Source organism: Leuresthes tenuis, unplaced genomic scaffold (assembly GCF_036924035.1).
Source record: "Leuresthes tenuis unplaced genomic scaffold, fLeuTen1.0.hap1 SCAF_20, whole genome shotgun sequence".
NCBI classification, from domain to species: Eukaryota; Metazoa; Chordata; class Actinopteri; order Atheriniformes; family Atherinopsidae; genus Leuresthes; species Leuresthes tenuis.
Window position 1 is genome coordinate 4,925,893 of NW_027325374.1, and position 26,988 is coordinate 4,952,880.

General features: G+C 40.9%; 3 protein-coding genes and 1 long non-coding RNA gene across 5 annotated transcripts in view; 1 reads left to right on the forward strand and 3 right to left on the reverse strand.

The window, feature by feature from the left end:
* The window catches only part of myo1d (myosin 1D), a 100,408-nt gene extending 93,556 nt beyond the window's left edge, over window positions 1-6,852 (reverse strand). For both annotated transcript variants that reach the window (XR_011909234.1, XM_072374205.1), the window contains exon 1: window positions 6,338-6,852. Coding sequence is in view for 1 of the 2 variants with exons in the window: in XM_072374205.1 (XP_072230306.1) it covers window positions 6,338-6,432 (95 nt within the window). In the remaining variant the exon portion in view is untranslated. The remainder of the gene's footprint in view (window positions 1-6,337) is intronic.
* tbx21 (T-box transcription factor 21) overlaps window positions 1-26,988 on the forward strand; it is a 477,598-nt gene that overhangs the window by 299,958 nt on the left and 150,652 nt on the right. The gene's annotated exons all lie outside the window — the stretch shown is intronic.
* LOC140278147 (uncharacterized) lies at window positions 10,483-11,450 on the reverse strand. The gene is made up of 3 exons (XR_011909180.1): window positions 11,368-11,450; window positions 11,100-11,165; window positions 10,483-10,537 (listed from the first exon to the last, which is right to left on the reverse strand). It is a non-coding gene; the product is annotated as an uncharacterized lncRNA (long non-coding RNA).
* pdk2a (pyruvate dehydrogenase kinase 2a) lies at window positions 17,400-23,799 on the reverse strand. Its single transcript, XM_072373358.1, has 11 exons — window positions 23,580-23,799; window positions 22,750-22,891; window positions 22,268-22,339; window positions 21,974-22,158; window positions 20,749-20,838; window positions 20,566-20,643; window positions 20,363-20,439; window positions 20,174-20,272; window positions 19,184-19,294; window positions 18,850-18,963; window positions 17,400-18,740 (listed from the first exon to the last, which is right to left on the reverse strand). Exons 1-11 carry the CDS (start codon window positions 23,695-23,697, stop codon window positions 18,600-18,602), a joined length of 1,227 nt encoding a protein of 408 aa, XP_072229459.1. The 5' UTR covers window positions 23,698-23,799; the 3' UTR covers window positions 17,400-18,599.

The following is a 26,988-nucleotide window of genomic DNA, read 5'->3' on the forward strand; positions in this document are numbered from 1 at the left end:
CTGCTAACCCTTACTCTACAAGGCCGTTTTCATCTCTTTGTTTATCTCGCAGGATGAAAAGAGGCAGAGTTGGGTTGTCCCTTTCTGCACCGCACCTCTTCTTGTCCACCTGCAGTCTGAGCAGTTAAAACAGAAGAGCCATTGTTCCTTCAACACCATGTGAAAACAATTTCCCAAGCAATTTTAAGGCCAAATCCAGGAAACACTTGAAATAGAGCGACAATCTGATTTTAAGAGCCTGTGTCTGCGCTACCTGAGGAAAGAATCGCTCCTTGTTTTCAGACTGTATTGGCATAAGTTTCCCAACCGAGCTGGGGACAGGCTGCAGGAAACAATGAAATACGAGGAGCAAAGGCAGGGGAAATGCCAGCTTTCCTGCTCTGCCGGCCTGCTCTATATTATTGGAGACTTCCTGTTCAAAGTCCTTTTTAACTCCTCGTAGATGAGTTCAAAGGTTAAATCACTCACAGCGGTTCATACAGTCAAACAAACAGGGGCCATTAGAGGCATCTTTCACCCACATGAGGAAAAATATTTAAAAAAAAACACAAACAGGGTTCAAAATGAATGGAGCCGAGAATCTTTATAGTTCAGGTTGAACACGATTATAACAAAGCTGACCGGATCGAAGGCAATCTGAGCTTTGTTAGGTGCAATCCTAACTGCAGAAAGGTTGGAATGCAACAAAATGAATGCAAAGAATGACAAATACTGTATTCACTGCAGGATATAGAAAACATATCAACTGTTATAAGTGAGAGATTTCACTATATCATCAAAGCAGAAAACAGCTGGAGGAACATGTGGCAACTAACAAGGTTAACTGGCAGCAGGTCAGTAACATGACTGGGTACAAAAAGAGCACCTTACAGAGGGAGAGTCTCTCAGGGGTAAAGATGGGCAGCGGTTCAGCAATCTGCAATGAAATGGGTCTCCAAGCTGTAGGAATTTCAGAATAATGCGAGTGGTTGAATATTCCATCATCTACAGTATATAATACTATCAAAAGATTAAATCATTTGTAGGCATTTCTGTGTGCAAGAGACATGTATGAACATGGATGTCCTTTAAAAACAGACTGTCACTGAAATCTCTGCATGGACTCAGGAGCACTTCCACCCAGAAATGCAGCTTAAAGCGCTGCCGTGCAGAGATGAAGCCATATGTGCACAGGACACAGAAACACTGGACCAAAGCTCACTGAAAATGAACTGAGGCAAAGATGTGCTCCCATCCAGGCGACGTCTCGTTCAGTGGTCATGTTTCCATCCAAAAGTGATTCGGATCATTGGGGAATGCGCATTAAAAGAATCGTGTGTTTCCATCAAAAGTTCGGACTTTGGTGAAAACTACTAACTTGCATGAGTTTTCCACAGGTTGGCATGACAACCAGCCTGTAAACGTTTTACCGGCTTCCCGACCCGGAGTGTATCACCAGGAGAGAGAGGACTTGAACCTTTATTAAGAATCAGGCTGGTGGTGTTGGCGCCGTCAGCCCAGTTAGGGTAACCCTGACCCTAACGCCACAACTTCTTCCTCCGTCCACACAAGGCTTCCGTTGTCCGCCATGTTGGGGTGAAAGTGCGCTCCGTCAGACTTGATGCGAACACAGCTGTCTCCATCCCTTTCCAATCAACCAAAACCCGGCGCTAGCGAGCGTATTTTCACTTGTGTGAATCAGGAGATTTTTAGTCGAATTATGGCGTAAAACAGGCTGATGGAAAAGTGAAGGTCTTGCATGTTTCAGCAAGACAATGTTAAACCACATTCTGCATCTATTCCAACGGCATGGCTTCGGAGCAGACGGGTCCGGATGCTGGACTGACCTGCCTGAAGTTCAGACCTTAAATCAATTTTGGGGATCATGAGACAAAAAAATAAATAAATACACATCTGTTATGATGCGTAACCATAGCAACAGAACAGTTGTCTGCATGTGGGTGCAGCTAATTGACATTTTACAGTGAAATAAGACTTCCAATCTGGATGAGTTGAAAAGGTGTCGAGGACACAGAGCAGTAAAAGTTTAAACCCTTTCTTCCCTTGATCGTCGACTCACACCTCTCTTCCTAACTTTAAGACGATGTGGACAGAGAGTGAGATAACAGCGAAGGAGGAGGGATTGCAGAGCTTGTTAACCACATGTGGAGTAATCCTGGACATGTTACTGAGAAGCAGCATCTCTGCACACGTTGAATTGTCCATTTTGTCTTCTCAGAGTTCACCTGCTCAGAGTACTCATCAGCTAAGCTGTTTCCAAGCTTACAAAAAGAACACCCCCGCTCATTAATAACCATCTCTGAAGCTTTCTATGAACACTTCAACTCCATTCTTTATTTCACTCCATGTCGTTATCTAAAACAATAGCATCTTTAATCAGGTTTTATACTTCAGGAATAATAACCAAGTATAAATAAGGTGAATAGAATCCTCTATCAGATAAGAATGGGACAACATCCATCTCCCCAACGATTAATCCTTAACGAGCAAGATTAAAACGAACAGCCTGGTCTGGCGCATAAATATACAAAAAGTCCAAATCTAAGCATTGCAACCTGGAATATCAACCAATAATTGTGCTGACAGGAGGAAAAGAAAATCCTCCCATAATCTATAATTATTTGGGAAACACGCAGCAGTTTTAAAGGGATTTTTTCCCCCTGGATTCCAAGCAGCAGACTAAACAATGCTGCCATATAAAGACATTTAGGATGTTGCACAGGATGTCAGATCTGCAGAGTGCTGAGAGCCTTTACCCAGGCCTGTTCTTTTGTGACATTATATAACAAATAAATGCCTCATGTAAAGAAGGCACCTCAGAGCTCGTGAGAAGAACCATAAATCCCTGTAGAAAAACTGCTTTGGAGCATGCTTTAGGAGTTTCAATCATACAGCACTAAAGAAATACTGCACAAATGTACGCAAATTAAAAACACATATGTCCGATTCTGTGTGAGCCTTTAGTTTATGTAACCTGCTGAAGTTTCCTGGCAGTCGTGACTCATATTTATTGAAATATCAGATGATTCTTCGACATAAACATAGTTTTTGTCCGAGTCTTATCTGCTGACAAAATTCCCAAGACCCAGCAGGAATTTGGCATGAACGTTTATCTTACCAGGCATCTCTACAAAGAAAAAAAAAATCTGGGCATCTGCGGAGCTCTATTTTGAGAATGGGAGGCTCTCTGGAACAGGCCACACGGTTCAGCTTCAAGTCAAACAAAGTAAATGTCAACTGGAACGACCATGTCTGGCCGCCAGGCAGATGTGCTCCAACCCTATTATGTTTTGGATAACTGCAGCTGGACAAATGGAGAGTGTTCGATGCTCCCCTGCATCCGTTCTGTAAGTGCTCCACTCCCAAATGCCTGCATGAATGCGCACACCCTCGGACTACAGGGGGAAAGGAGCAAAAAAGGAAGCACTCCTGGCCGGTCACACCCTCTACAAATAACAATCTGCACACGCCACCTCCGGACCGAGCCGTCGAGCTGGAGGGAAAACAAACAGACAGAAACTGGGACAGAGTGGGAAAATGGGGCCTGGTGCTGTCTGCTTGCTCTCAAGTCGTCTCGCCAGGCAGCCAGAGCTACCGTTCACACCACAGAGGCCGGTCTAATTTAAAAAGTATGGCTATAAAAACGCTGTTAACCAGAACTATTATGTCCTCTATAAAACATGCACACTTGTACACCTGGAACTTTCATCTGAAATGCGTGTAAAGAATTAAATCTCCACACATTCAGGCCCACATTCGTCTGCTGCTGATCACTTTGCTGAAAAACATCCCGTCTATCACCAGGAGAGAAATGAAAGTCCTGCAGTAAAAGCCACGAATCAGTTGATCTTTAACAGAGCAAAGACCAGTGGAGAGACTCAAAGGTCATGCCTTACTTTGGAAGCAGAATATGGCAAAAAAAAGTTTATTTAGAGGGTGCCAGCAGCTCCCATCATTTCAGAACATCTGCTGAAGTATTGAATCAGGCATACTTTTCCTAAATGCCCAACATTTTCAAGCATGTTTGAGTAGAAGTAGCGAGGAGACGAGGAGAGTGGATTAGACATGAAGTGACAGCATGAACACGCTGGGTCATATTCCTCCTGCTTATGACAACGTTTCTCGTTCATCACCAGAACGGGAAGAAAGGGGACCACAAACATTTTAATCTCGAGAGCATCGTCTCTGAGCGGACTCTGCTTGGCCCCTGGGACAACAAAGAGAAAAGACCTTCCAACCTGCATCCCTAAACTCTTCCAAATATTTATCCTACCAGTCACTACCCCAGTATGCTGAAAGTATCTAACTGGAAGGGACAAGCAGCACCTTCATGTCCAACAGAACTCATGAATCTATAGTTCTGCACACCATCGTGTCCACATGTGGAAATCTTCTTCTGATATATAAACCATTTTCAGTCTTTCACCCAGTTAAAAGCCATTAAAAATACTCCCTTCAGGGTGAGGGCATTTCCAAACTGTGGTTGTATCACCGCCGTTGCACAGGCCGTGAAAACCAGAGCAATGTCATAAACATCCATGTTATCTGCCTGATTAGGGCTCATTTCTACCGCTTGTCCTACTCTGATTTGCTGCACGCCAGTGCTGAGTTAATCATAACCAACAGCAACTTTAACCAAATGGAAACAAAATCAGACTAAAATCATAAGAAGGTTCATGCCTTCGCTGTGTGAGCTGAATAACTGAAGTAAAATCACTGCAATTAGACTCAAAGTTGTCATTTTCTGTTCATTTGAATCACATTATTAGTTTAGGGACAGATGTGCAGCCGCTTTAAATTTCACAAAACACCTTCACCACGGGTTAGCTTTCATTTGGCTTAGCAGAGACAAGTGCCTGAAAATGAACATTTGGTGTGAACAAACCATGGCAGAGGAAGGGAAACAGAAATACTAAGGAAATAGGACAGGACAGTCTCCCACAACTTACCGGTTTGATCAGAAAGCGTAAACGGGAGTCCACACAGTGGCTCCCAGCTACTAGCTTTAATAAAAGTGGCTCAATGTGGCTGCATCCACAAGCAGATCAAACAGACAAGACACGATGAAGTCCAATGTTAAATCAGGGTTTTAAATTAACGAAAAGGTTGAGGGAACTATTTGAATGTCTTGATCGATGTAAATAACCATTATCATCATCCAAAATGATCACGATTGGAACAAGTTTCAGGAGTTCACATGCTTATGGAGTCATTTTGACGTGTCTACTGGTTTAACTTCTCAAAGTCAGACTTCCTCGTTGTTGTAGAATCCAGCTCAGGATGAAACCCTCTGCTGCCCCTGCATAGTGACACCAGTTTTAATTGAGCTGTCAACTACAAAGCCACAGCAACACGCTCTTTGTTTAGAATGCATACATTTGGTTTTGAGGCAGTTTTTTCATTAGATTTCAACAAGCCTTGACTTTTAATGGTCTTACAGGTCCAGTGTGTAGGATGCAGTGCTGCCAGCTGAGTTCCCTTCCACCTCAATGCCTTTAAAGTAACTACGTCGGTCTCTTAACATGCAAAAGGCCAGCTCTTGAGCCATAGTTTGGTTTGTCTGTTCTGGGCTACTGTAGAAACATGGCGATGTCTGACTGTGATAAGGGAGGACTCATGTTGTCAAGTTTGGTCTACGTTAATGCAAACAATTCATCACAAATAAAGAGAGACTTTATAGCCAATAGCTCCAACTAATAACCTTCTAACTAACTAACTCACTAACTAACCTTCTGCATTGATGATTGTGAAGTGCTGCTGAGTAACACACTAAACTCTCTCAAACTGACATTAGGGCTCACTTTCATCACAGATGGCAGAGGTGAGAGGAGGGGATGGGAGACGGATTCCCAGCCACAGCCCATCAGAAACGTGATATTAGCCCACACTGCTGTGTTCATTCAGAGAGCATGGCTGACATCATGCTTGACACGGAGCCGCACACAGCCCAGCTGATGGAAACGTGCACAGCTTGGGTGGAGTCTCCCACAACATTTTTCTAAGGCAATTACCGGTTTGATCAGAAAGCGTAAACAGGAGAGCACACAGTGGCTCCCAGCTACGAACTTTGATTAAAAATGGCCCAATGTGGCTGCATCCACAAGCAGATCGAACAGACCAGTCACAAGAAGAAGTCGAATGTTAAATAAAGGTGAAGTGACAAGTTTTAAATGAACGAAAAGTATTTTCATTCATTGGGACCAAAGCTGAACAGCACGAGGGCTCCTGTAGAATAAGATGTCAGGTTCCATTTCTGTCATTAAATGACATGTTCTCCCAGCCTGGGTGCTTATCATATACAAAGGTGAATGGCCGGGGACGCCACAGGTTGTCTTACCTGAGTTTTAGGTTGGCCATGAATTCCTCCGTCGACACGTTGTCCAAAAGCACAAAATCTGCCTTTCCAAACTCCAGGCTCTCGTGCTCTGCCATGTTGTTACCTTGGTTTTTTTTTAACCGAAACTCGTGGACAAAAAAAAAAAAAAAATACTTCAAGAACTTGCTCTGAAGTGCCGACAAAAGGTGAACATTGGCGTGCTTCAGTGGGAACCTCCTCTCCTCACAGAAGGGCTCTGGAAGCGCTGCGCATTTTCACTTGTGCGACAATTCAAATTCTAATTACACTCATGATTAATCAAACTCGAAAATTATTATCATAAAATCCTTATGCAAGTATTTTAACGCCCCTCTACCTTAACAGCTGCGTTTTGGTTGCTTATTTTTTTTTCTCTGTTTGAAAGTACAAATTATCCCAAAATATTCACATGGCCATAAAAAGTTCCCTCTTCTCGCCGAAGTGTATCTTTGTCCCGTTACATCGTGCGCCAGCTCCGTCGGTTTTCCTGGAGTTTCTCTCCTGTCGACTGAACTGACCATCCACCAATAAGAGTAAAGCCTCCACTTGCAAGCCCCGCCCCCCGCCTGCAGAGAGGTGTTGGTCAGACTGGACTGTGTGTAAGTTGAAAAGCATCGCAAATATTTCCGAAGACCACTGCTCCACTAGTCTTTAATACATATTTCAGCGATGACCGTGCCACAGTAAGTTGTAAAACACTCGGGGGGGAAACCATAATGTTCTGGCATAACTTTTATGATGCCATTTGTTACCATAAAAGGAAAAACCAGAGTTCATCAGTATTTTCTCTGTGAGATATGAATGAAAAGTACAGTTATGTTTCTTTGGATATACACACAATCGATTTATCATCGGTTGAAGTATACGGTCTAAAAACAGTTTCTTTTGGCATTTCCAAGGTGGATCTGAGTGGGGCCTCGTGTTTGAAGGCTTCTGTTTGAGAAGCTGGACAGCACGCGCTGACTCCCACCACCCATTGCACTGATGTGAGTGTGCCACCTTCTGTACAACAGATGCAAATGCCATTTCTTACACGGTGAAGGAATCTCCACCTTTTCAAAGAGCAAAGTGAAAATATACGATCACAAAGCATTTATTTTTTTACAATATTCTTTAAGTCAGATATTAAGGCATACATTTAGGCATTTAGCTGACATTTAGGAGCAATGAGTAGTTGACAGTGTAATTCAGAAAGAGCTAAAACTGGAAAGAAATGAGGAAACTTCACTTTTTGTCACACACAAGAAAAGCATACATTTTACCATCATACCTCTCCTTATATTCACTAAGATATAATTCATGCTCCTGGACTCACTACAAAAAAAATAATTTAAAACCCGACAAAATGTTCATACACACATTATCTCCATTGTACAAGCAGCGAGCCTCCAAATGTAACAGTCATTGAGGAAGCATTGGCCCAAGACTTACCACAGTTGTGGGTGACATAGACTACAGCCCCCCTGCGGAGGAACGTCATGTAAGTCGTCAGACTTCCCACAGTGGAGCGACGGGAGACGTGTGTGAGAGACAGCTACCCAGTAATTGTTGATCACCAGCCACAGATCAGTCTTAACGCCATCACTGGATGTTTGAGTGGAGAAAAAGAACTGATAGACTCCTTTGACCGGAGCCCTGAAGATGCCGGTTCTCCTGCTGAAAGCGCGACCCACATTCACCAGCACCTTGCTGTACTTGATTCTGTTCAATTTTCCAGTGATTTGCCCAGGGTAGGATGCAAAGAAGTGGATCTTTCTAGAATGTGCTGAAATATTATTATCATTAAAAACTGTGACAGATGAACTGTTAAGAAACTCATCATCAAGAGTAAAGAGCTGCACAGCTTGCATGAATAATTTAGTGGCCTTCAGGAGTCACTTTTTAGATACCTTTACTGGTTATTGGGACTCAGGCTTAGAAACTACAAAAAATATCTGTACAAAATCTAAAAGACAGATAGGGAAAGGGATCATTTTGAGGGCTTCATTATGGGAAAAACTAATGCAAATTTAGGCTATTCTTCATCATGAAAGTCCCCTACTTATTTTATAGTACACACAAAACAAAACACCAAATATAATGTATTTATTTAGTTCTTTACCGAACAAATAATTTGTTTTGCCATAACATTAGCAATCAATTTAACAATTGAAACCCACCCAAGCCCATCCCTTAGGCTAATAATTTTAACTGTACATAAATATTCCTTTAGCTAACAATCTCAACTACAGTTTCACCTGTCCATCAGTCACCTATTATTAGCCCATTAGCTAGCAATTTGTTAGCAAAACCTTTAGCCAACATTTTTCAACTGTTAATCAACCTCTTATCTAAAAAAAATCAACTGTTATCCACACTATTATATGTATAAATAAATGAATATATATATTTATTTTTGCACCTTTTATGTTATCTGAACTATTTGTCATTCTTTGAGCAAACCCTTTTAGTTGTTAATCAGTCCTACTGTTAGCCTGGTTATTCGCAATTTGTTTACAACACTTTGGCTTATAACTTCCAGATGTTGATTAAAAATTTTCGTTAAAACTTTCAACAGTTTGTCCTTCTTTTTTCAGCACTTAAATGTATTTATCCATACAGTTAACTATCAGTTTTGGTCATTCACAGTCAAATTTTCATGACCATTACTTATCAATCAGTTATATTGTTGTTGTTTTTTTTAAACTGCTCAAACTTTTCTGTTTTTAGCTGAGCTAGTCTTTCCACACACTCCCCCTGGAACCTGCAATGGTAGAGGTTCAGTGTGCTAATGCATCAAAAACAAATTGGGTGAAATAATAACTCACTTTTCTTTGTCTTGCATCTCCAGTTAATCTTATCCCGGCTCACACAGGACTGGTTTCTTGTGCAGCGCCCACATACAAGTGTGTTGACATCTGAGAAGAGTCACAAGGCATAATTCAAACAGGGAAGCTTTAGAAGAGGGATATATGCTCATTTTAGTAAATGATAAGAAATATTAGGCTTTTTCTAAACATCACGGACTGGGATAAAGCTGTCTTTTATGACCTTTGGGAACAGAATTAGGACATGACTTGTTTTTGTTATCAATTCCAGGCATGATACACTATTTTACGCTGTTCAAACACCAAAGCACTTAAAACTTCTTCCAGATATTTCTTCAGCTTGTGGTACTGTAAATGTAGTTGGGAAAACATTATCACAGCTTTGCTTCTTTTTTCTAAATTCATAAGACTATTGGGCTATAAAAGGCTAAATCAACTGATTGTGGATCTGTTGCCTTTGCAGAATGAGCCCATTTATCCATATTTAAGTGCATTTTACTCCCATCAAGTGAAAACCACACGTCCCACATCTGTCCAATCAACTGAAGTGCTGTTTAAAAATGCACACTTCCCACCTGCACAGTAAGCGAGATAACAGGTAGACGGTGGAGCGAATTTGTAGACGTAGTAGTTGCCTCGACACTTCTTGACCTTGATGGAGGTGCTATGGAAAGCGCAGCATTTTTTCTTCCAGTGGCCGCAGATATTGCGGGTGACGATGCCCTCCCGCCTCTTTGGGTGACGCCCGACCAGCCACAGTGGGGCGCCACATTTGTTCATAGGGACACACCTCTCAGGCATCAGCAGACTCTTTCCCTTGTAGTATAGGCGGTACCAGCCTTTGATAGAAGAATTAAATGATCATTAATGTCTGCATTACTGAGGTATATTCGCACAAACAGAAGATCTGGTTACCTTTCCATTTGATGTTGCGGTCACACTTCTTAACCTTGGTGGTGGTGTTGGTGGCACGCCAAGCCTGGTCCAGGACTGTGTAGTGGAAGCAGGGGTCACGGGATCTTCCAATGTCTTCTCCAGAGAAATTATAGCTGTGTTCCTCCTCAAAAATTGTACTGTAAGTAAGGATGTGTGTCCCAGCTAGAGTCCAACATGTGCAGAGTTAAGGGTATGAGTGAATGGTATAAATCAGTCTGTATTGAGTAAAGAATGTTCATTATTGTACTGACTGACCAACTTCCTTCTGATGTTCTTTCTCAGGGTTTTTTTTGTACTTCTGCATGAAAACAAAGATAAGTCACTTTCTGATCTACAGTTTGGAGACAGAATCTAACGGAAATGATCCAAAACCTACCTGAGTCAGTGCATTCTGCTGCTGTTGAAGTGTTGTTTGTTCACACTTCAGACTCTCCAGCTCCTGTAAAAACAAGAATTTTTAGACACATCAACATGATGATTACCTCATTTAAAGGCCAGAAGATTCTTGCAGATTCACAACCCTTTAGAATTCATGTGGTAATTTCTGATAGAGAGATGGAAATGAGCCTCACATTCAATCTTAAGGCAGATTCCTTTGTTCTCTTGGATGGACATGGACATACATTTGAATAAAATACCTATATTTAAACACATAGTATAACATATTTGAGATAACAGCTAGATAATCACAATATGAAAGAGATATGAAATTAACATCAATAAGAATTAAATTTTTTATCAAATAGTGGAAATGAGTTGAAATGAGTTAATTTGGATTCCTTATGGTCTTCTGTTCAGTTTGATTAGCTATTAACAATTTATTTTATTGTTTGCTTTATAGAATGGCAAACTAAATAGAAAATGTAGATCATGATATCCTAAAGTCTTGATACATTTAGGTATAATTTCATGGAGAATGTTTGAAACCACAAGAAGTTGTGGGTTCAATTTTCTTTTAATTGAGAGATCAGCTGACAGGGCAGCAGATTATATTACATCACCTTTAACACAGCAGCTAGTTTCACCTCCAAGGGTTGGCTTTCCATGCTCCAAAGATTCAGCTCAGTCTAACAAAAAGAAGAAGAAGATGGAACTATGGTGAAACAAAACTTTGGCAGTAATTGGTTTTAATGGCTCTCTTTATAAATTCAGCTTGACAAAAGCTCAGAAAAGTTCTGTCTGCGCAAAGCAACATCTGTAAAGATTGATGATTTTATGGTTTATCGGCCTTCTAGCTTTGATACATCTGCAAACAAAGCTCATACTCACTGAATTTTCATTTCCCGGGCAACCAACTGCACAAGATGACAATGTTACAAAGATAGCCACAGCTAAGACAGCCATCTGGAGAACACAACAGTTGCATAAAACATTGATGTTATGGGCCTTCTGATTCCCACTGTCCCACTGTCCCACTGTCCTTAACATATGCATTCATAGGAGTAATATTCGACCTGTGCCCAGATGGTTAACATCAATTTGAACTGTTAGCTGAGCTCACTAATTGTGTTTTCAAATGCTTTTTAAGTTAAGATAAAACAGACAAGTTATTCAATTTGATGATTTGATTATATCTGAAAGATAAAGATATTTAGCTATACCCAAATGACCCTGCAGAGGGTTGCTGGGAGGCCAAATCAGCTGATATTAGGAGAGAGGTGGAATAAATGCTAAACAGGTTACCAGTCTGTTACTGGACTAAAAAGCAGGGCTGTATTATATAATGTCATTTTACAGCGGCAGTTTTTTGTGATGATAACAAACATAAACGCACCTTGAACTATGCAGTCATCGCCTGCTGTTCTGTTAACAATGTGTGTAATAAAACACTTATTTGGCACCAGAACAGGCCAAATAAGAGCTGAAAGAACAACAAAAAATGTCAAAAACTTTAAACCAGCATTGTCAAACACAGGGTATCTAAAGTCTAAAGTGAAGTTCCTCTTACCTCCTCATTTCAGCATGATGAAAAACTCAGCCACTGTCTGATCGTGACCTTATATACTCATCAGCAGGTGGCCCAGGAAATCACAAAGAAAGGAGAAATGACAGAATTCAGTTTAACGGCCTGTTTCCCGCTCATCAGAGGTGTTAGTTTTCACAGAAAAGTTGCAAACATAGACATGAAATGAGTATGGTGCAAGCATTTTCTGTCTGTATGGTCAGCAGAGTGGCTAAACTATAAAAAAAGGTTGTTTTTTAGTCATTGTTCTCCTCATTATTCCGCATAATACTAATGCACAGATGGTCAAAATGAAAGCAGAGGGTCAGTTGAATGCAGACTATATCATTAATGGTAGACTTCTACCATGAAGTACACACAAGAAACACTCCTTCAAAGAGGTTTCACCACTGAAGAGACCAGACGACATTCTTTTCATGGGTTTCTCTGGAAACGCTGAGGTCAAAAGGCTTGATTTGGACAGAAACTTAAATCCAGACGCTGTGTTTCCCCTTTTTTCTCACCTGGATCAAAACAACGTCTGGCAAATTGTGCACGTTCTCTCAACTGGTTCAACTGGTTGTTTCTATCAGACAGACCACAAGAGGGTAACAGCGGCAGCTGAAGCTGAGCACCCACATACTAATCACCCATGTTTATTTTGTGTCTGTATGGATTTTATCACAGAGGAAGGAGAGACATTGTAGCTTAGATTCAAACACATGCATCAGTCTAACTACTGCAGTTTAGCTCTTTATGTCGTCACAACCAGCTACTTTGCAAACCTCTTGAGCCACAAGGCAAAACAGGAGATAGGTGCCATGAATAATTCAAACATGAGCAAACATATATGAAAATACAGTAGATCAGGCAAAAACAGAGTTTCTACAGTTCTAAGGAGCTTTAAAGTGAATATCTGGTCTGAGCTCCTTTATTCTCCAACACAGCCTGAACCCTCTGAGACAAGCTTTCTGTCATTTCTTTAAGGAGTCTTCAGGAATAGTTCTCCAGGCTTCTTGAAGGACATCCCAAAGCTCTTCTTTGGATGTGGGCTGCCTTTTGTTCCGTTCTCTGTCAGATGATCCCACACTGCTTCAATAATGTTGAGGTCCGGGCTCTGGGGAGGATTCATCCCTCCATAAGACCTGTTGCCACTGATTTTCAGTCCACTTCTTGTGTCATTTGGCATAGCTCAGCCTTTTCTCCCTGTTTCCCTTCCTTAAGAATGGCTTCTTGACAGCCACCCTTCCATGGAGACCATTTCTGATGAGGCTTGGGCCAACAGTAGATGGATCAGCTGAAGGTCCAGATGCATCTCTCAGGTCCTGTCAGGTCTTTGCTGGATTTTTTCCTCTTTCTTAAGGACATCACTTTCAGATCCTGTTCATCTGCTGTAGATAGTTCTTTATGCCTGACACTTCTTCTTTTGTCCAGTTTCCTCAGTTTTTTAAGGACACACTGCACACCTTGTACACAATAAAAATCCTTTTTATAGCTCTTCTGCAATATAGACTGGAATAGGAGGCCATCAGTCCTTTATTTTTCTTCTGCATATCCAAAGATGCTCCCAGGCCAGAGGGTACATATAATCCTGTCCGGCAGGTTCTCCTCCAAGGTCATTCCTGCTCTGAGTAATAACCTTGTACAGTGACTGCATCAGTACAGTTATATGCACGTTGAGCCATTTATTTCTACCACTGTCCTTGTTCCAGAATACATTCACTGAAGGGGAACTTGTGTTGACAGTTAACAACTGAAGTATGTTTGACACTCTTTAGCCGTCTGACAGAAGAAACAGAAAAATATGTGAATGAATGCAGCTTCATTGGAAATTCTGCTGTCTTGACATACACTTACAGTTTACTACTTTTACAAAAGGGTGAAAATAGATTAATCTGTGGAGCATGTACCGATCACCCAGGCCCATTTCAGTCTAGTTTAGTATTTGACCCTCAGTTGTATTACCTCGGTGTGTTTGTCTGACTTTGATTGCTTCGATTTTGGTCAGACAAACATGTTTACATGCGTTTTTTTTCTTCCGTTATGTAAACTGTGTGTCAGTACAGGGGATTTCTTTAAATTTAACTCTATCAGTCATAATGATGTCATGCGTATATCAGTGGGAGGTTCAGGTCATGCGTCAGGGAGAGATCGAACCGAGTTCAGTGAGGTTGTAACTGCTCTTACATCACCGTACAGTTAATATTTGTTGTGTTGGAGTTCCTATCTTCTCTTTTTACTCATACAACCTCATGTCCAACGTAACCGCTTGTTCATGCTCCAGCTGTATACGCACACATATATATATTTATACATTTATACATATATATCTATGTTCTACGTACCTGGAACACACGTAGCGTTCCATAACGGAGCGTTCCTGTACACATCAACGCTCACACGACATATTGGACACAGTGTACTTTGGCAGTTGTTCCTGTTGCTAAGGAGAGTTTATCAGAGCCTTTGTTTGCATAATAAGGAGGACACCACTGAATTCTTTCCACTCCTCGATGTTCGTGGTGCCTGTGCCTGAGTAAACAACCTGGCTTCACGGTCATATGTCGATCAGCTGCTGTTGGACCCCTGTAAACCTGAGAGGGGTTATAAAACAAGGCCGCAGGATCTTTCATTCATCAGCAAAAACTGATGGGCAGTGCCAGAAAAGCATTTGACAAATGAAACAGAACTGCTTGATTATGAATTGATTTCATTTTAAAGCTGGAGTATTGTTTCAATGGTTTAGAAACCGTTATAAATGAACTATTTAGACATTTCCATTCAGTTAAAGCAGAGGTTTTTAAACAGACTCTGGGGAGTCTCTGTGAATGGAGGTGAAGAAATCCTACATTAGTTATCAAAAACAGAACTAAAATGTTTGTAATGTGGTTGAACTTTACTGCTTTTCCATAAGTCAGAAGCTAATAAATACCTTTATATCAGACAGAGTATGTGGTTATAGTGGACAGGGGAGATACATTATATTTAATCATAATTACATGGGCATCCAGGAGCTAAATGAAGACATGTTCTGCTTTACAAAAACAGAAATGAAAGAAGCTAAACCACGAACAAAAGTTAGAATAAGAAGTACTAAATATGATGAGGAAAAGGTACTTAAATTTACTCAGAAGTAATCATTCTCATGGCGCCACTTTAAGAGACTTTTTCTTTTTAATGTAGTTCAGATCTTCAGATCATTGACTTAGTTAAAGATGAGTATGATTTCGTTTAGCGATCGTGTCGTGTTCACTGTTAAAGAGCTAAAAGAGGGTGGAAGGATCAGAAGGGTCTGACTTGAGCCCCGTTCTGTCTTGAAATATAATTATTTTTGTTTGTTTTTAACTCATTGCCTGAAATAAGCTCATGATTATGTAGTTCCGAGCACAGACACGGGTGTTGCGTTTGATTTGTCACGCTCTATTCTGCCGCTGCTCATCTGTTTTTGTTGTTGGTGGCGGATGTCAGATGAGCTCATTTTCCACTCAGTCTCAGGTTTGTACGGGCAGCAGATGATAAAAATAACGTCATGACGTCAGGTTGTTTACCCCAGGACTGGCAGACGCAGCCACTGTACATCACACTGGGAGGTTAGATCTTGTTGTATTTGTACGAGAGGTCACCGTCCAGTAAAACCTTTTCAACAAGTGTTGAAGCCGGTGTACTTCAAGGCCAAGCTCTGTCTCCCTTAAACCTCATTAAAAGCTGCGTATTTCTGTTCCACTGCCAGAAACCCAACCAAAGATGTTCTGATTCAATTCATTTCAGTTTTTATTTATTTATATAACGCCAAATTACAACAAATGTCATCACAAGGCACGATATATTTGAGTTCTGACTTTTCTGTTCAGATTTGGAAGTAAAGGATCTCTTTAACATGCCTTGAAAACTATATGATACACAGCGGATTAATTTAACAAGAAAATACAGCTTCTTGTTGCCTTTTTAAACTACTTTTGAGATGTTTCCTTATGATTTGGCAGGTAGACGGTCTGGATGATTCTAAATTTGTATTTGGAAACATTTGGTAACCCACGGCATATTGGTCAGGGGCTCTCAGTCGAACAGCCTATCAATAGGCTGCACAAACAATGTAATCCACTAAAGACAGATATGGAAACATTAGCAATGGTCAAATCGAGTATTTGGTACGTTCTGAGAAAAAAAGGAAACATGAAAACCACTTGTAAGCTTCAGGAACAGGAAGGCCAGGTTATAGTCTCCTACAATAAATCTCAGAAAGACAGATCAGTTCTGGAACTTTGCGTTCTTCAGACAAATGAAACAAAGATAAATGAGCACCAGCGACAGGAAGAAAGAGGGACTCGTAGCAGTCAAACACAGCAAAAAAGGCTGAATCAGCAGAGCTTCACGGTACAGATGAGCAGTGGCCTGAAACCTCCCCTGGAAGCAGCCTGAGACAGTTTAAAGTTAAAGAAGTGTGCTGACTTTCTTTGCAGACAGCTTCAAGAAGTGAAGGTAAAGGATTCTCAGGACTGTATGAAAGATTAGTCTTTCAACAAGGGTTCTACATGTGAAAGACTTGTTATTATTAAACCTTTTCACCAATTTGGATGTAAATACCCTGAAGTTAAAGCCAAGAGTTGGTTCTGTAAGCCCATATTCATCATATAGAGTGAATGTGATGCTAAAATAACCAAAAATGTGTCTGTTTTCTAATGTATCCCACGTTTTTTTTGTGGAATTCAGTGAAGAACAATATTTTAGGTTCAGTCTTTCTCAGCCTCATGTTAAAGCTGTGCTGCTTCTTTCTCTTTTTATATATTAAAACTACGTGGCAGAAAAAGCCAACAGAAGTTGGTTATTATTAGGACTCCCCTTTAGGCTGATAGCCTTTAGCTGAATGAGCGTCACATGCTCTGAATGTCAGACAAACACAAGACCCTGGCTTGTCAGTTTACTCGCTCTGACCTCTGGGCCAGAAAAGGCAGGAGTACAGTGAGATCCATCCGATCCTTTGCTGGAATGATAGTGGTATAAACATACTTCTTCTCACAGACAGAAAAACAACAACAAACTGGAAACTCCTTCAGACCTGGAAAGAGCATTGTCTGCACCAAGATTTTCTTTTTTTCTTCTTTTAGTACCCCAGGGTCTGGTGATGAAGTGGCTGCAGGATAGAGTTGCTCAGCTTGATCTCATCACCTGCATATCAGATAGAACAGATCCACTTTCACCGAGATGAACGCTCTCTACGCTTTGTTGCTCCGTCTTACTCCTCATTGCTCAGCTTCATTCAACCACAGCAAAGGAGATAATCCTCTGTGATATCATCACCTCGGTACACCTAATGTTCCCAAACACACGGTGTGAAATAACACAACAGGAACACTGTGCATCCAGGTAGTCTCTCTTTTTATTTACAGTATTTACAATACTTTCTGTCACAAAAAAGTGGAGCTATAAAAATAACCTTTACATACTGTATGATTCAGATAAATACAAAGTAAAACTGTTCATTTCAACACTTATGGACCCAGTACATTTTTTTCCTCATTTGGCACAGCATAGGAAAAGCTCCGAAACTGGCCTCACAAAATCACAAACTGGCAGAAAACTCAAGCACTGAGACTGAATAACAAATGCCGCCAACGATTTTGGGTAAAATCATTTAGCTTCTACACAAGGCTGAAAATACTCTTGTGGCTCATTGTGAAACGATGGAGAACTTGGGCTCTATTGAGCTATATATTCCCTAATACAGAACTCACTGTCCTCGTGGTTATTACAAACGAATGCAGGGAACAGGAAGGATTACAATTAGCCTGGTCCTGAAAACAGCCAGCAGGAACATCGTTAAAGGCTGAGACATCAAAAAGCCTGCAGAACTATTCATGCACGGAAAAGCACACTTAATTTCAAAGTCTTACATTTGTTCAAATCTTCAAAACAGCGTGACAGTACAATAAAAATGAACAAGGTGCAAATACTAGTTTTTCAAAGTTCAAGTATTTAAACGAAACACACCTTTGGGTGAACTTGTTAAAATAAGGCATGACTGAGCAGCAGGTTCTCCCTGTGAAGTGACTACCTCACATATCGGTTGCAAAAGCTGCTGGATGTGTAATGACTTTCAACTTCCTGTTACTCTTCATCATTTAGACTCTCTCTTTTTTTTTTTTTTTACACCCATAACAGCCCTGGGTGCCTCCGTCTCTCCCTACCTGCACATGACTCTGAGCTGCACGACTCCACACACTAACCCCCCCCCCGCTGATGCTGGATTTATTTCAGCAACACTCGGGCTACTTCGTCAAAGTCTCTAAGGTGATTCTGTCAAGCATCTGGTTAGTAGCCGATTTGTGTTTGTCTATTGTTCTACAAAAAAACCCAAAAAGGATGACACAAGCTGAAATCAACACACTACTACTGAACACAGGCTGAAGCGGCTCTGGTCCTGGGAGGATTCTCTGTCTTTTTTAAAAGGTCCAGCGCTCATCTGCCCCGGCAGACGGCGTCATGGGAATATAAGAACACGTTCTGGAGGCTTCATTGTACGCATTGTTGAAGCACCAGGCACACCTGGAAGGGATTCTCACTAAACCACTTTGTAGTTGCGCAGATCTAGGGGCTCTTTGCTGGGTATACACCAGTCATCAGCTTCTTGGCTCATTTTGTAGTTCTTCAGAGCAGTTTTGTTGTACACTGGCAGCCTTTCGATGGAGTCTGTGGACAGCGCCTGGAGGGACAAGAGGATAAGATGGATTTACTAAAAGGTCTGTCTTACCTGCACAGGCACCACAAACAAAGACCCTCGGTGTCTTGTCGCCATTTCCCGCCTGGCTTACCTTCAAGTAGATGACAGCGTCTGTGCCGAAGCCCTCCATGGAGTAAAGCTGCAAGTCCCCCTGGAAATACTTGGCGTAGAGACGAGAAATGGGAAGACCGTAGCCGAAGCCAGCCTGCACAGAAACAGAAGGGAGAGCAAGGGTGTGACGGGAAAAGTTTCCTTTGTGGGCAATCACATTTAAGGGAAAACAAATGCTTGGAGGCTGTATAGGAATGCAACCAAGTGACAAATGGTGCAATTAACAGCATCTTTATGTCAAGATCGTATTTGTACAATCAGAAGTGCAACGAAGGTAATCCACCACAGCGCTCCTGTATGACATCTCTACTTACCAGTGGAGGTCGTGTGTGGTCTCCTATCTGTGGGGCAGGAGCTGTGGAGTACATGTAGCTGAAAAGGTTCTCAATCCTGCGAAATGGGACACCACCACCCCTGTCACTCACCTGCAGAACAGGAGACAGAGAGCGATGAGAGGTGCTTGTACAGTGTGGAGCCACAGACATGTAGATAAGAAGGCAAAAGACAAGCGCCTCAACATAAGGGAGGACGCGACGTGACTTTCTGTTTGTTTTCTCAGCATTTTGCCCTGGTGGAGGTGCAGGAGGATAAAGGTCTGCATTTGTACTTCAGTAAGAGCATGTAATAAGAAGAACAAAAATGAATGTGTAGACAAAATAGAAACTGATCTTAATCTCCGAGGAGTGCAAAAAAGTCTCTGTTAAGCATATCTTTTGTACCCAGGGGCGTAAGTGATAAGATCTGGTGATGTGTCCCAATGAGCGAAAGGTGCTGACACAAGGTTTATAGGCTCTACGAGTAGGAAAAAGCACACATCCCATACAGCTAATCTTATCACAGCTTAGTAGGTTGCAAGTAGGCGCTGTGCTGAAATGAGGGCAATCTCATGACATAACAGGTACAGAGAGACGTTTGGAGGGAAAAAACAACAGGGTGGAGACTTCAGCTTTGAACTTAAGGCCTCTAATTGTGTGCAATAAGTCTGTAAAATCATGCATTGGATCAAAACAAATCAGAAACCTGGTTAAAGATTAACTGTGTGAAAACCTTTCATCCTCACAAGCTTTATTGAACTTGTGAAGCAAGTGCTGGTTCACACAGAGCTCTAATCCACTTGCTATTAATATATAGAATTAAGAGATTATGAGAGGAAACCCTGAGGACCAAAAAAACACCTCAATTTGAAGATTCTGGATGATATGTGCTGCTGTAGAAGGCGTTGTGTGCCCTATAAGCCTGAGGTGAATATTATTCACTTCACTAAAAGGTTCTAATTCTTGTCGATTTAGAGGAGCTGAACTCACTTTGATTGACATGTCCTCACCGCCGAGAGACACCATGACTTTAATGGGTGGGAGGATGTTGCTCGTTTCATGAGTCTCAATTGTAGCTCTCATTGCATTCTACGAAAAGAAAAGGAAAATGTAAAAAAGTTGGAAAACTTTTGATGTCAGTTGTCTGTACATGACTGAAAACTGAAGGGTGAGTCCTACCTTGAAGAGCTCAAACAGCATGTGGTACAGATGCGAGGGCACGTACACGATGCTTACTGCATGATTACTCTTCTTGTCTGCACAAACAAAAAACAGTGTTTCTTAATTCTGACAACACCACATATGACTTCTGTAAGTTTTTTGCTCCAGAATCTTTCAAATCTGGTTTGAAGCAACAGTGATGGGCCTAAATGTAAACTTACGGTTCATCTCTTGTAGCACCAGGTCAGGAGAGCAGAGGTAGTACTGTTCACACAACATCTTGGCACTATGGTAGGCGTCTGACAAAAAGAACAGACATTTAGGACCAAATGTCGCAAATTTTGAGCCAGGAATAAAAAGGAAAGGCTTTAAAAAGGCAAATTAGGCAGACAGTGCACACTTACCCTGGACTACATCTTCCACGTGGCAGTGAGGGTCAATGCTTCCAATGGTGTTTGGGTGGACAGGGTTGGTTGTGCCATCGAAAACAAGAGCTGCGGAGAGTGAAGAAGAAGAGAAAATAAGGATTTCACATTGAGTAGAACTCCTTTTAATGGACTCTAATGAAGTCTCTCTTCATTAGAATCAGAATCAGAATTGTGGCTGAATCAATCCCAGTGGGGCACTAGAGCAAAGATTTGATTTTTGTTAAATAACACGGGATGAAAAACACAAAACTTTATGTTCGACATACTTTATGTTCGACATACATTTTGCTTTAAGTGTCATCAGCAATGCTAAAAAAAAAAAAAAAAACTAGACAAAGAATCTCACAGAGAAACACAAGTAAACTTGTCCCAGACAGTCCTGGTTTAGTTTGAGTTCCGTGTGTGAAAAAGTTCTGTAAGATTAAGGTTATATAAACTATTACACTTCAGATCCGTGATAAGCATCAGCAGTCTTTGCTCCACAAGCCTGATTACACAACCTCTCAATCACAAATATGGCTTCATTCTGCAGCACAATGTGCTGTTCAAATATATTCAATCTAACGTCGTGTGGATGCAAATGTTCAAGCTCTGAATGTTTGAACCGTTCTTTCTCTAAGAACTGGAGCTTATTAGGGGTAAAAGACGTGTATTAAGGTGACACGTTGGGTTTCATTCCTGTTTTCCAAGTAATTGTAGCGCTAATGCATAGAGCAAAGCAGGTCAGCAGAGCAGCAGATAGGCTATCTGCTGTGATTGCAGCGGAACATGCCCATGCGTGACGCGTCTTTATGACTTTGTTCTGTTGTCAGACAGCTCTTATCGTGTGAGATGTGCCTGAGCTGAACTCCTCACCATCTGCTGTTTTGATTTTATATATATATATATATATATATATATATATATATAAATCTGTCGATAAAGAGCTGAATCCTCTTTTTGCAGGTTAATATGTGAGATAAATGGAAATCAAGACAGCAAATGATAGAAAACTATAATCAATAGCAAGAAATGTTTATTTTGTTGATGTTTTCACCCGAAGCACCAACATTCTCCTTTTAGAGTCTTCCTCAAGTAGACTTAAGCATGGATAAGATAAGGAATGAATGCAAAATTTCTTCCTCCGACACAATGTAGGGTTACAAATCTGAAGAAACAGAAAGAGTGGGTGGGTGAATTCTGAAAGTGAAAGTTCACTCACTGTGCTGGTTGATGAGCATTCGAATGGAGATGCGGCTCATGTAGAAACGATCCAGGAAGTACTGGATGTTCTGATTCGTGACAATATCCTGTGGAAAAGCCTCTTTGTATTCTATGACACCTTGTGCCATGGTTGGAGCGACATCGTTGTGTCTGTTTCTGATCGTAACCAAGGCATCAACGAACCTGGGGAGGAAGGACAGACAGTCATCCAGCTGTCAGATGTTCGAGCACAGATGTGCGTGAAACTACGGCGTTTCTGCTTCAACATGAAACACAGTAATCTAAAACTTACTCTCCGAGCACTTTGTGGTCATCTGGACTCTTGTCTAAGAATTCAAGGATCTCCATTAAACTCTGAATATACCTGAAATGGCACAAATAAGCACATTTTCACACACGTGTAGTGAAATACTGGAGGAGTCGGCAGGAAAAGAAACTTTGCTGTTTTGAGCACAGAGCTCAGCTCAGAAAGGGAGCAAAAATAGACCATCCTCAAAACTCAGCTCACATGGCCTATGACGACAAACTGGGGTAAAGTTCAGAGCTTGCAGCCACTCCCCACAACCACTGCTTAGAGCCAGTTGGAGTGAGTGCAAGTTGGTCAGAGGCTGTTATTGTAATTCTGAGCATGACATAACACACGGGGGGAAATACACCAGTCCATGCAGGGTACAACAGCTGTAACAGTGATAATATCTCCCACCAAATAAGGACGCACAAAGCAGCAGGAGAGCCTGAGAGCCACAAAAGATCAAAATAATTCATTTGACTCACCATCTCTGCACCATTTGCACTGAAGGAGTTGTGAGCAGTTTGTCAGGCAGGAGGTTAATTTCTTTCATGATGTTTGAGAGTCTTACTGGGAGTTCCTGCCTCAAAAAGACAAAGGATGTCTTCTCGCAGGCATTGATGGAACCTGAGTCAGCACAAAGAAAACAATAATCAGGGGCTACAAAAATGAATTTTTCAGGTGACTGGAAGAAAATAAACAGACTTCAGCTATTAGACAAGATGGTGTAGGAAGATATTGGCTCTTATGTTTCTGGGAATTGTTCAGATGTCAAAGTTTTGGACTATTGCATGACAAAACTAACAAAGTGAAGACGTCCGCAAGGCTTTTTCATACAGTGTGACGTTGAACTGGATCACCAAAACCATTAACAAAGTTATTACAAAATGAAAATAACAAAACCCCCAGTCTTACAATGATCATTTAAATCCTAAAACGAATTATTTGGTGCATTATTGATCAATATTTTCCAAGCAAATAACGTTTCTTCCATGTTATCAACGTTTTCTGCATTTCTCGACACTGTGATCTGCAAACCGAGACGATTTTTCAGTGATCAATTATTAACAGAAATAATGCAGTTCAGTGCACTCTTTTCTGGGCCCAAATGGTGCAGCAGATCTGATGCAATACTCAGCTGGGAGCTTACTACTATAATCACAAGCGCTGCAGAGCACATGTTCAGTCTTCTATGCATCCATTTACAAATAACAATCACCATAAGACACAAGGTGCATTTACTTATCTGATCTTAACGACAAACTGTGAAGGTAGCCACCTGAAATGACCATTTTTTGCGGAGAAGGACACTCACCAAAGTCAATAAACTGCTTCATGGAGAGCGGCGATGGAGAGAATTTGGAGAAATGCTCGATATGCTTCGGCGCACTGGCCAACGCGGCGTTTTTCATTATAAACCGAACGAACTTCATTATAGCTGCTTGGTGGTCGTCGTCTCTTCTGTGTCAACAATGTCTGACACTGTTATTTCCAAGATGTACCACCCCGTTTGCACAGCATCGATCTACAGCAGAAGGAGGATGTATGCGGAAAAATAGGGAGTCTCAGCCAATAGGAACAGAAGGAATTTGTTTACGCTCCAGACGGACCAATCAGAATAGTGGAGAGGCGGAATTAGCGTTTTTTATGCTCCCAGGATGGAAACGTCTCCAGGACAGTTCGCACAACAACTCAGAGAAAGCTACAGGCCTGTTGTAAGTAACAGGTCAGTCCACCATTCAGAGTTTGAATGTTGTTTACCAGAAATGTCGGTGAGGGCGGGGGAGCCAGGAACATATAGACAAGCAACTGACTCATGACGCAGAAGGAGAGATGTTTATATTGATGAACATATTAGTTTGAAATTTAATCCAAGGGGCGTAAAATCTTCTATAATCTACCTACCAAAATAACTAAATTACCAACTAAATAAATGAATGATATCAAAGACTAATATATGAAGATATATGAGTGTTAAGACTGGATAACATAAACGTAATGAGTTTGTTACATTATTCACCCAAAATAATCATTCCGTTTTATCAAATTAATTTATTTCGTTTGGTTCAACATAATTTACCAAAGATGAATAATTTACTGGGGCTGGGTTTCAGATTTAGTGAGTGAACTGAACTAATTTTAGTTGTTGAATGCACCTGTGTAGGTTTTATGGGGTTTACTCATATCAGTCTATTTGTTTCAGTTTGCTCTGTTATCATTCATTCAACATGACATAAGTAACGTACTTAATATTTTGTTCATACAACAAGATTAATTTCAGTGAAGATAATGTAGATCCAACCCATATCTATATACATATATCTATCTATATAGATATATATGAAGCGAACACGACATTACTTAATGTCAACGCAGTTGTAAGTTAGTTTATTGTAATGCTGGTGTGAGACTGACCTCACAGTTGGTCAATTTTTAACCCGGTAATTATTGTTCTATGGAGGAAGACATCTGGTGCCCCAACAGCCTCCACTCTGGTGGTTTCAGGTTTCCCCTCGGACACTGGGCCTGGCTGCTCTTATTTCGCCCCAAGGATAATGCGGCTGACCACTGACTGTGGAGATGACATTTTAAGTCTCTCTGCATCTATTTGTGCCCATTCTCTTTTTAGTGATTGTGCAACAAGTGCTCCAATCAAAACTATGAAGAAGGTAATTTTTTCATCCCGTTACATGTGACGTAATCTATAAGTGCTTTGTTTAAAAAGCCACAAAAGCCCTCTTATGGCGAAGAAAAGGGGGGTCATCCATTTTAACACTTCACATGAAGTTTCTCTCACAACGACTAAATCAATATCATTCATGGGGTCTTTTTTACTTGGTCTTTTCAGTCATTGTCAGCGCTCTGAGTGGTTTTAAATCTTTGTTTTTCCAAATTTGCTCTGGATTTGAGACTCTTGATAGTTTTGATTAGTTTTGTACCTTTTTTGAGTAATTTTGTTGCAACACAAATCTCTTTTTTTCGATTAATTGAGATATTTTCACTCATTTTGATTAATCAATGGCCACCTCAAACAGAGCCCTTCTGCGTCCATGTGCGCAAACCATTTGAGACTCTGCAAACGTGCACACAGTCCGATACAAACTACCTTTAGTTTCAGGTGTGCTGAAGCTTCCTGTGCATGGGCATGCAGTTACCCTACAGTAAAGGTGTAAAGTCTAAAGACTACTGTTTTGTGACTATGCCAAACACAAGAAGACTTTTCTTTAGCCATAATCTGGTTAATTCATGCAATACTGTAGTAACTTTGGATATAAAGTTATCATTCTTCTGTTGAAATTCTTCCCTCAAAGCTGTTAAACTATCATTGCATACTACAGTAACACTGATACTTCCTTTAACTGGAACAAATACATGTTTCAAACTACACTAAAAACAGCTGGTGTAATTTATGTCTACGAGCATTTGTCCAGTTTAGCTAATATCAGAAACAAAAATAAACTGCCGTACATTTAGTTGCAACTAAAAGAGGTCAATCTGCGAATATTTATGTAAAAAAACCAACAACAATCTAAATGAATTCTTTACATCTCACAACTAAAGAAAAGTATCAGAGATCATACAGGAAGGCCTAGGACAGACCTACTGTACTTATGTTTATTTGCATCTAAATCAGCAATAAGAGGCTGATGAGGAATTCGCCTCCACCTTCATCTTAATCTCCATGATAACAGAGTCAGATCCTCTGCTCCTTGTTTATTTTCTCCTCTCAGGGCAGACAGAAGTTCCCCCTCTTTGAATGATTCTCTGGAAGCTTGCCACATATGCTTTTGAATAGAAATGCCTTCGTCAGGGAACACAGTGTCCTGGTCAAATCTCCCATTACACAATCGTTGGCTGTGTCAGTACCGTTGGGATTGTCCTTATAAAGCCAGCATGTCCTGCCTCTAAATCTAAACATCAGCATGCACGTTTTATTGTTTTTTAATGCAAAAAGTAAAACCCCAATTCCAAAAGAGTTGGGACACTGTGTAAAACATAAAGAAAAAAACAATGCAATCATTTGCAAGGGACATAAACCAATTGTTCATTCACCAATGAACAAAGAAATCACATCGAATAGTAAAATTCATCACTTTTGACATAATATGAAAAAGTATTATCGCATCTTAAATTTGATGGCAGCAGCAACTTGAAAGAGTTGGGTCGGTAAATCAAAAAGCTGGACAGGAAACAGCAGGAGGAACATGTTGCAACTGATTCATTTAGATGATGGCTGGTCGGGAGCATGACCAGGTAGAAGAAGAGCACCTCAGAGAGGTAGAGTCTCTCAGAGGCAAAGATTTGCAGAGGTACCACAATCTGAACAAAACTGTCTACAAATTTTTAAAAAGTACCTCAACGTAAAATTATGAAGACTGGTAGGTTATATAATAAAAAGCTTCTGAGAAGGTCAGGTCCTGAGGCAGCTCTGCATTAAAAACAGACCTGAGTCTGTCCTCATGGCCTCAGGAACACTTCCAGAAAACATTGTCTGTGAACTCAGCTCACCGTAACATCCACAGAAGAAGCGAACATGTGTCACATATGTGCACATAATCCAGAAAACTTCTTCTCTGAACCAAAGCTCATTTAAAATGTAACTGATTTATAGAGAATATCAACCAGAGGATTCCTTCCATCTATGGTAAAGGAGTCGTCTAACCTGTAAGACCATCAAAGAAGAGGACAGGACCAAAATCCCACTGGAGAAATGTGGAAATTCA

What these genes read in the sequence shown, in the direction of transcription:
- pdk2a (XM_072373358.1), bottom strand. Translation starts at nt 23,697, where the DNA reads ATGAAGTTCGTTCGGTTTATAATGAAAAACGCCGCGTTGGCCAGTGCG. An exon ending in GTGCAAATGGTGCAGAGATG is followed by an intron (nt 22,340 to 22,749) that starts GTGAGTCAAATG and finishes GTGCCATTTCAG; the next exon opens with GTATATTCAGAGTTTAATGG. An exon ending in ACCACACACGACCTCCACTG is followed by an intron (nt 18,964 to 19,183) that starts GTAAGTAGAGAT and finishes GTTTCTGTGCAG; the next exon opens with GCTGGCTTCGGCTACGGTCT.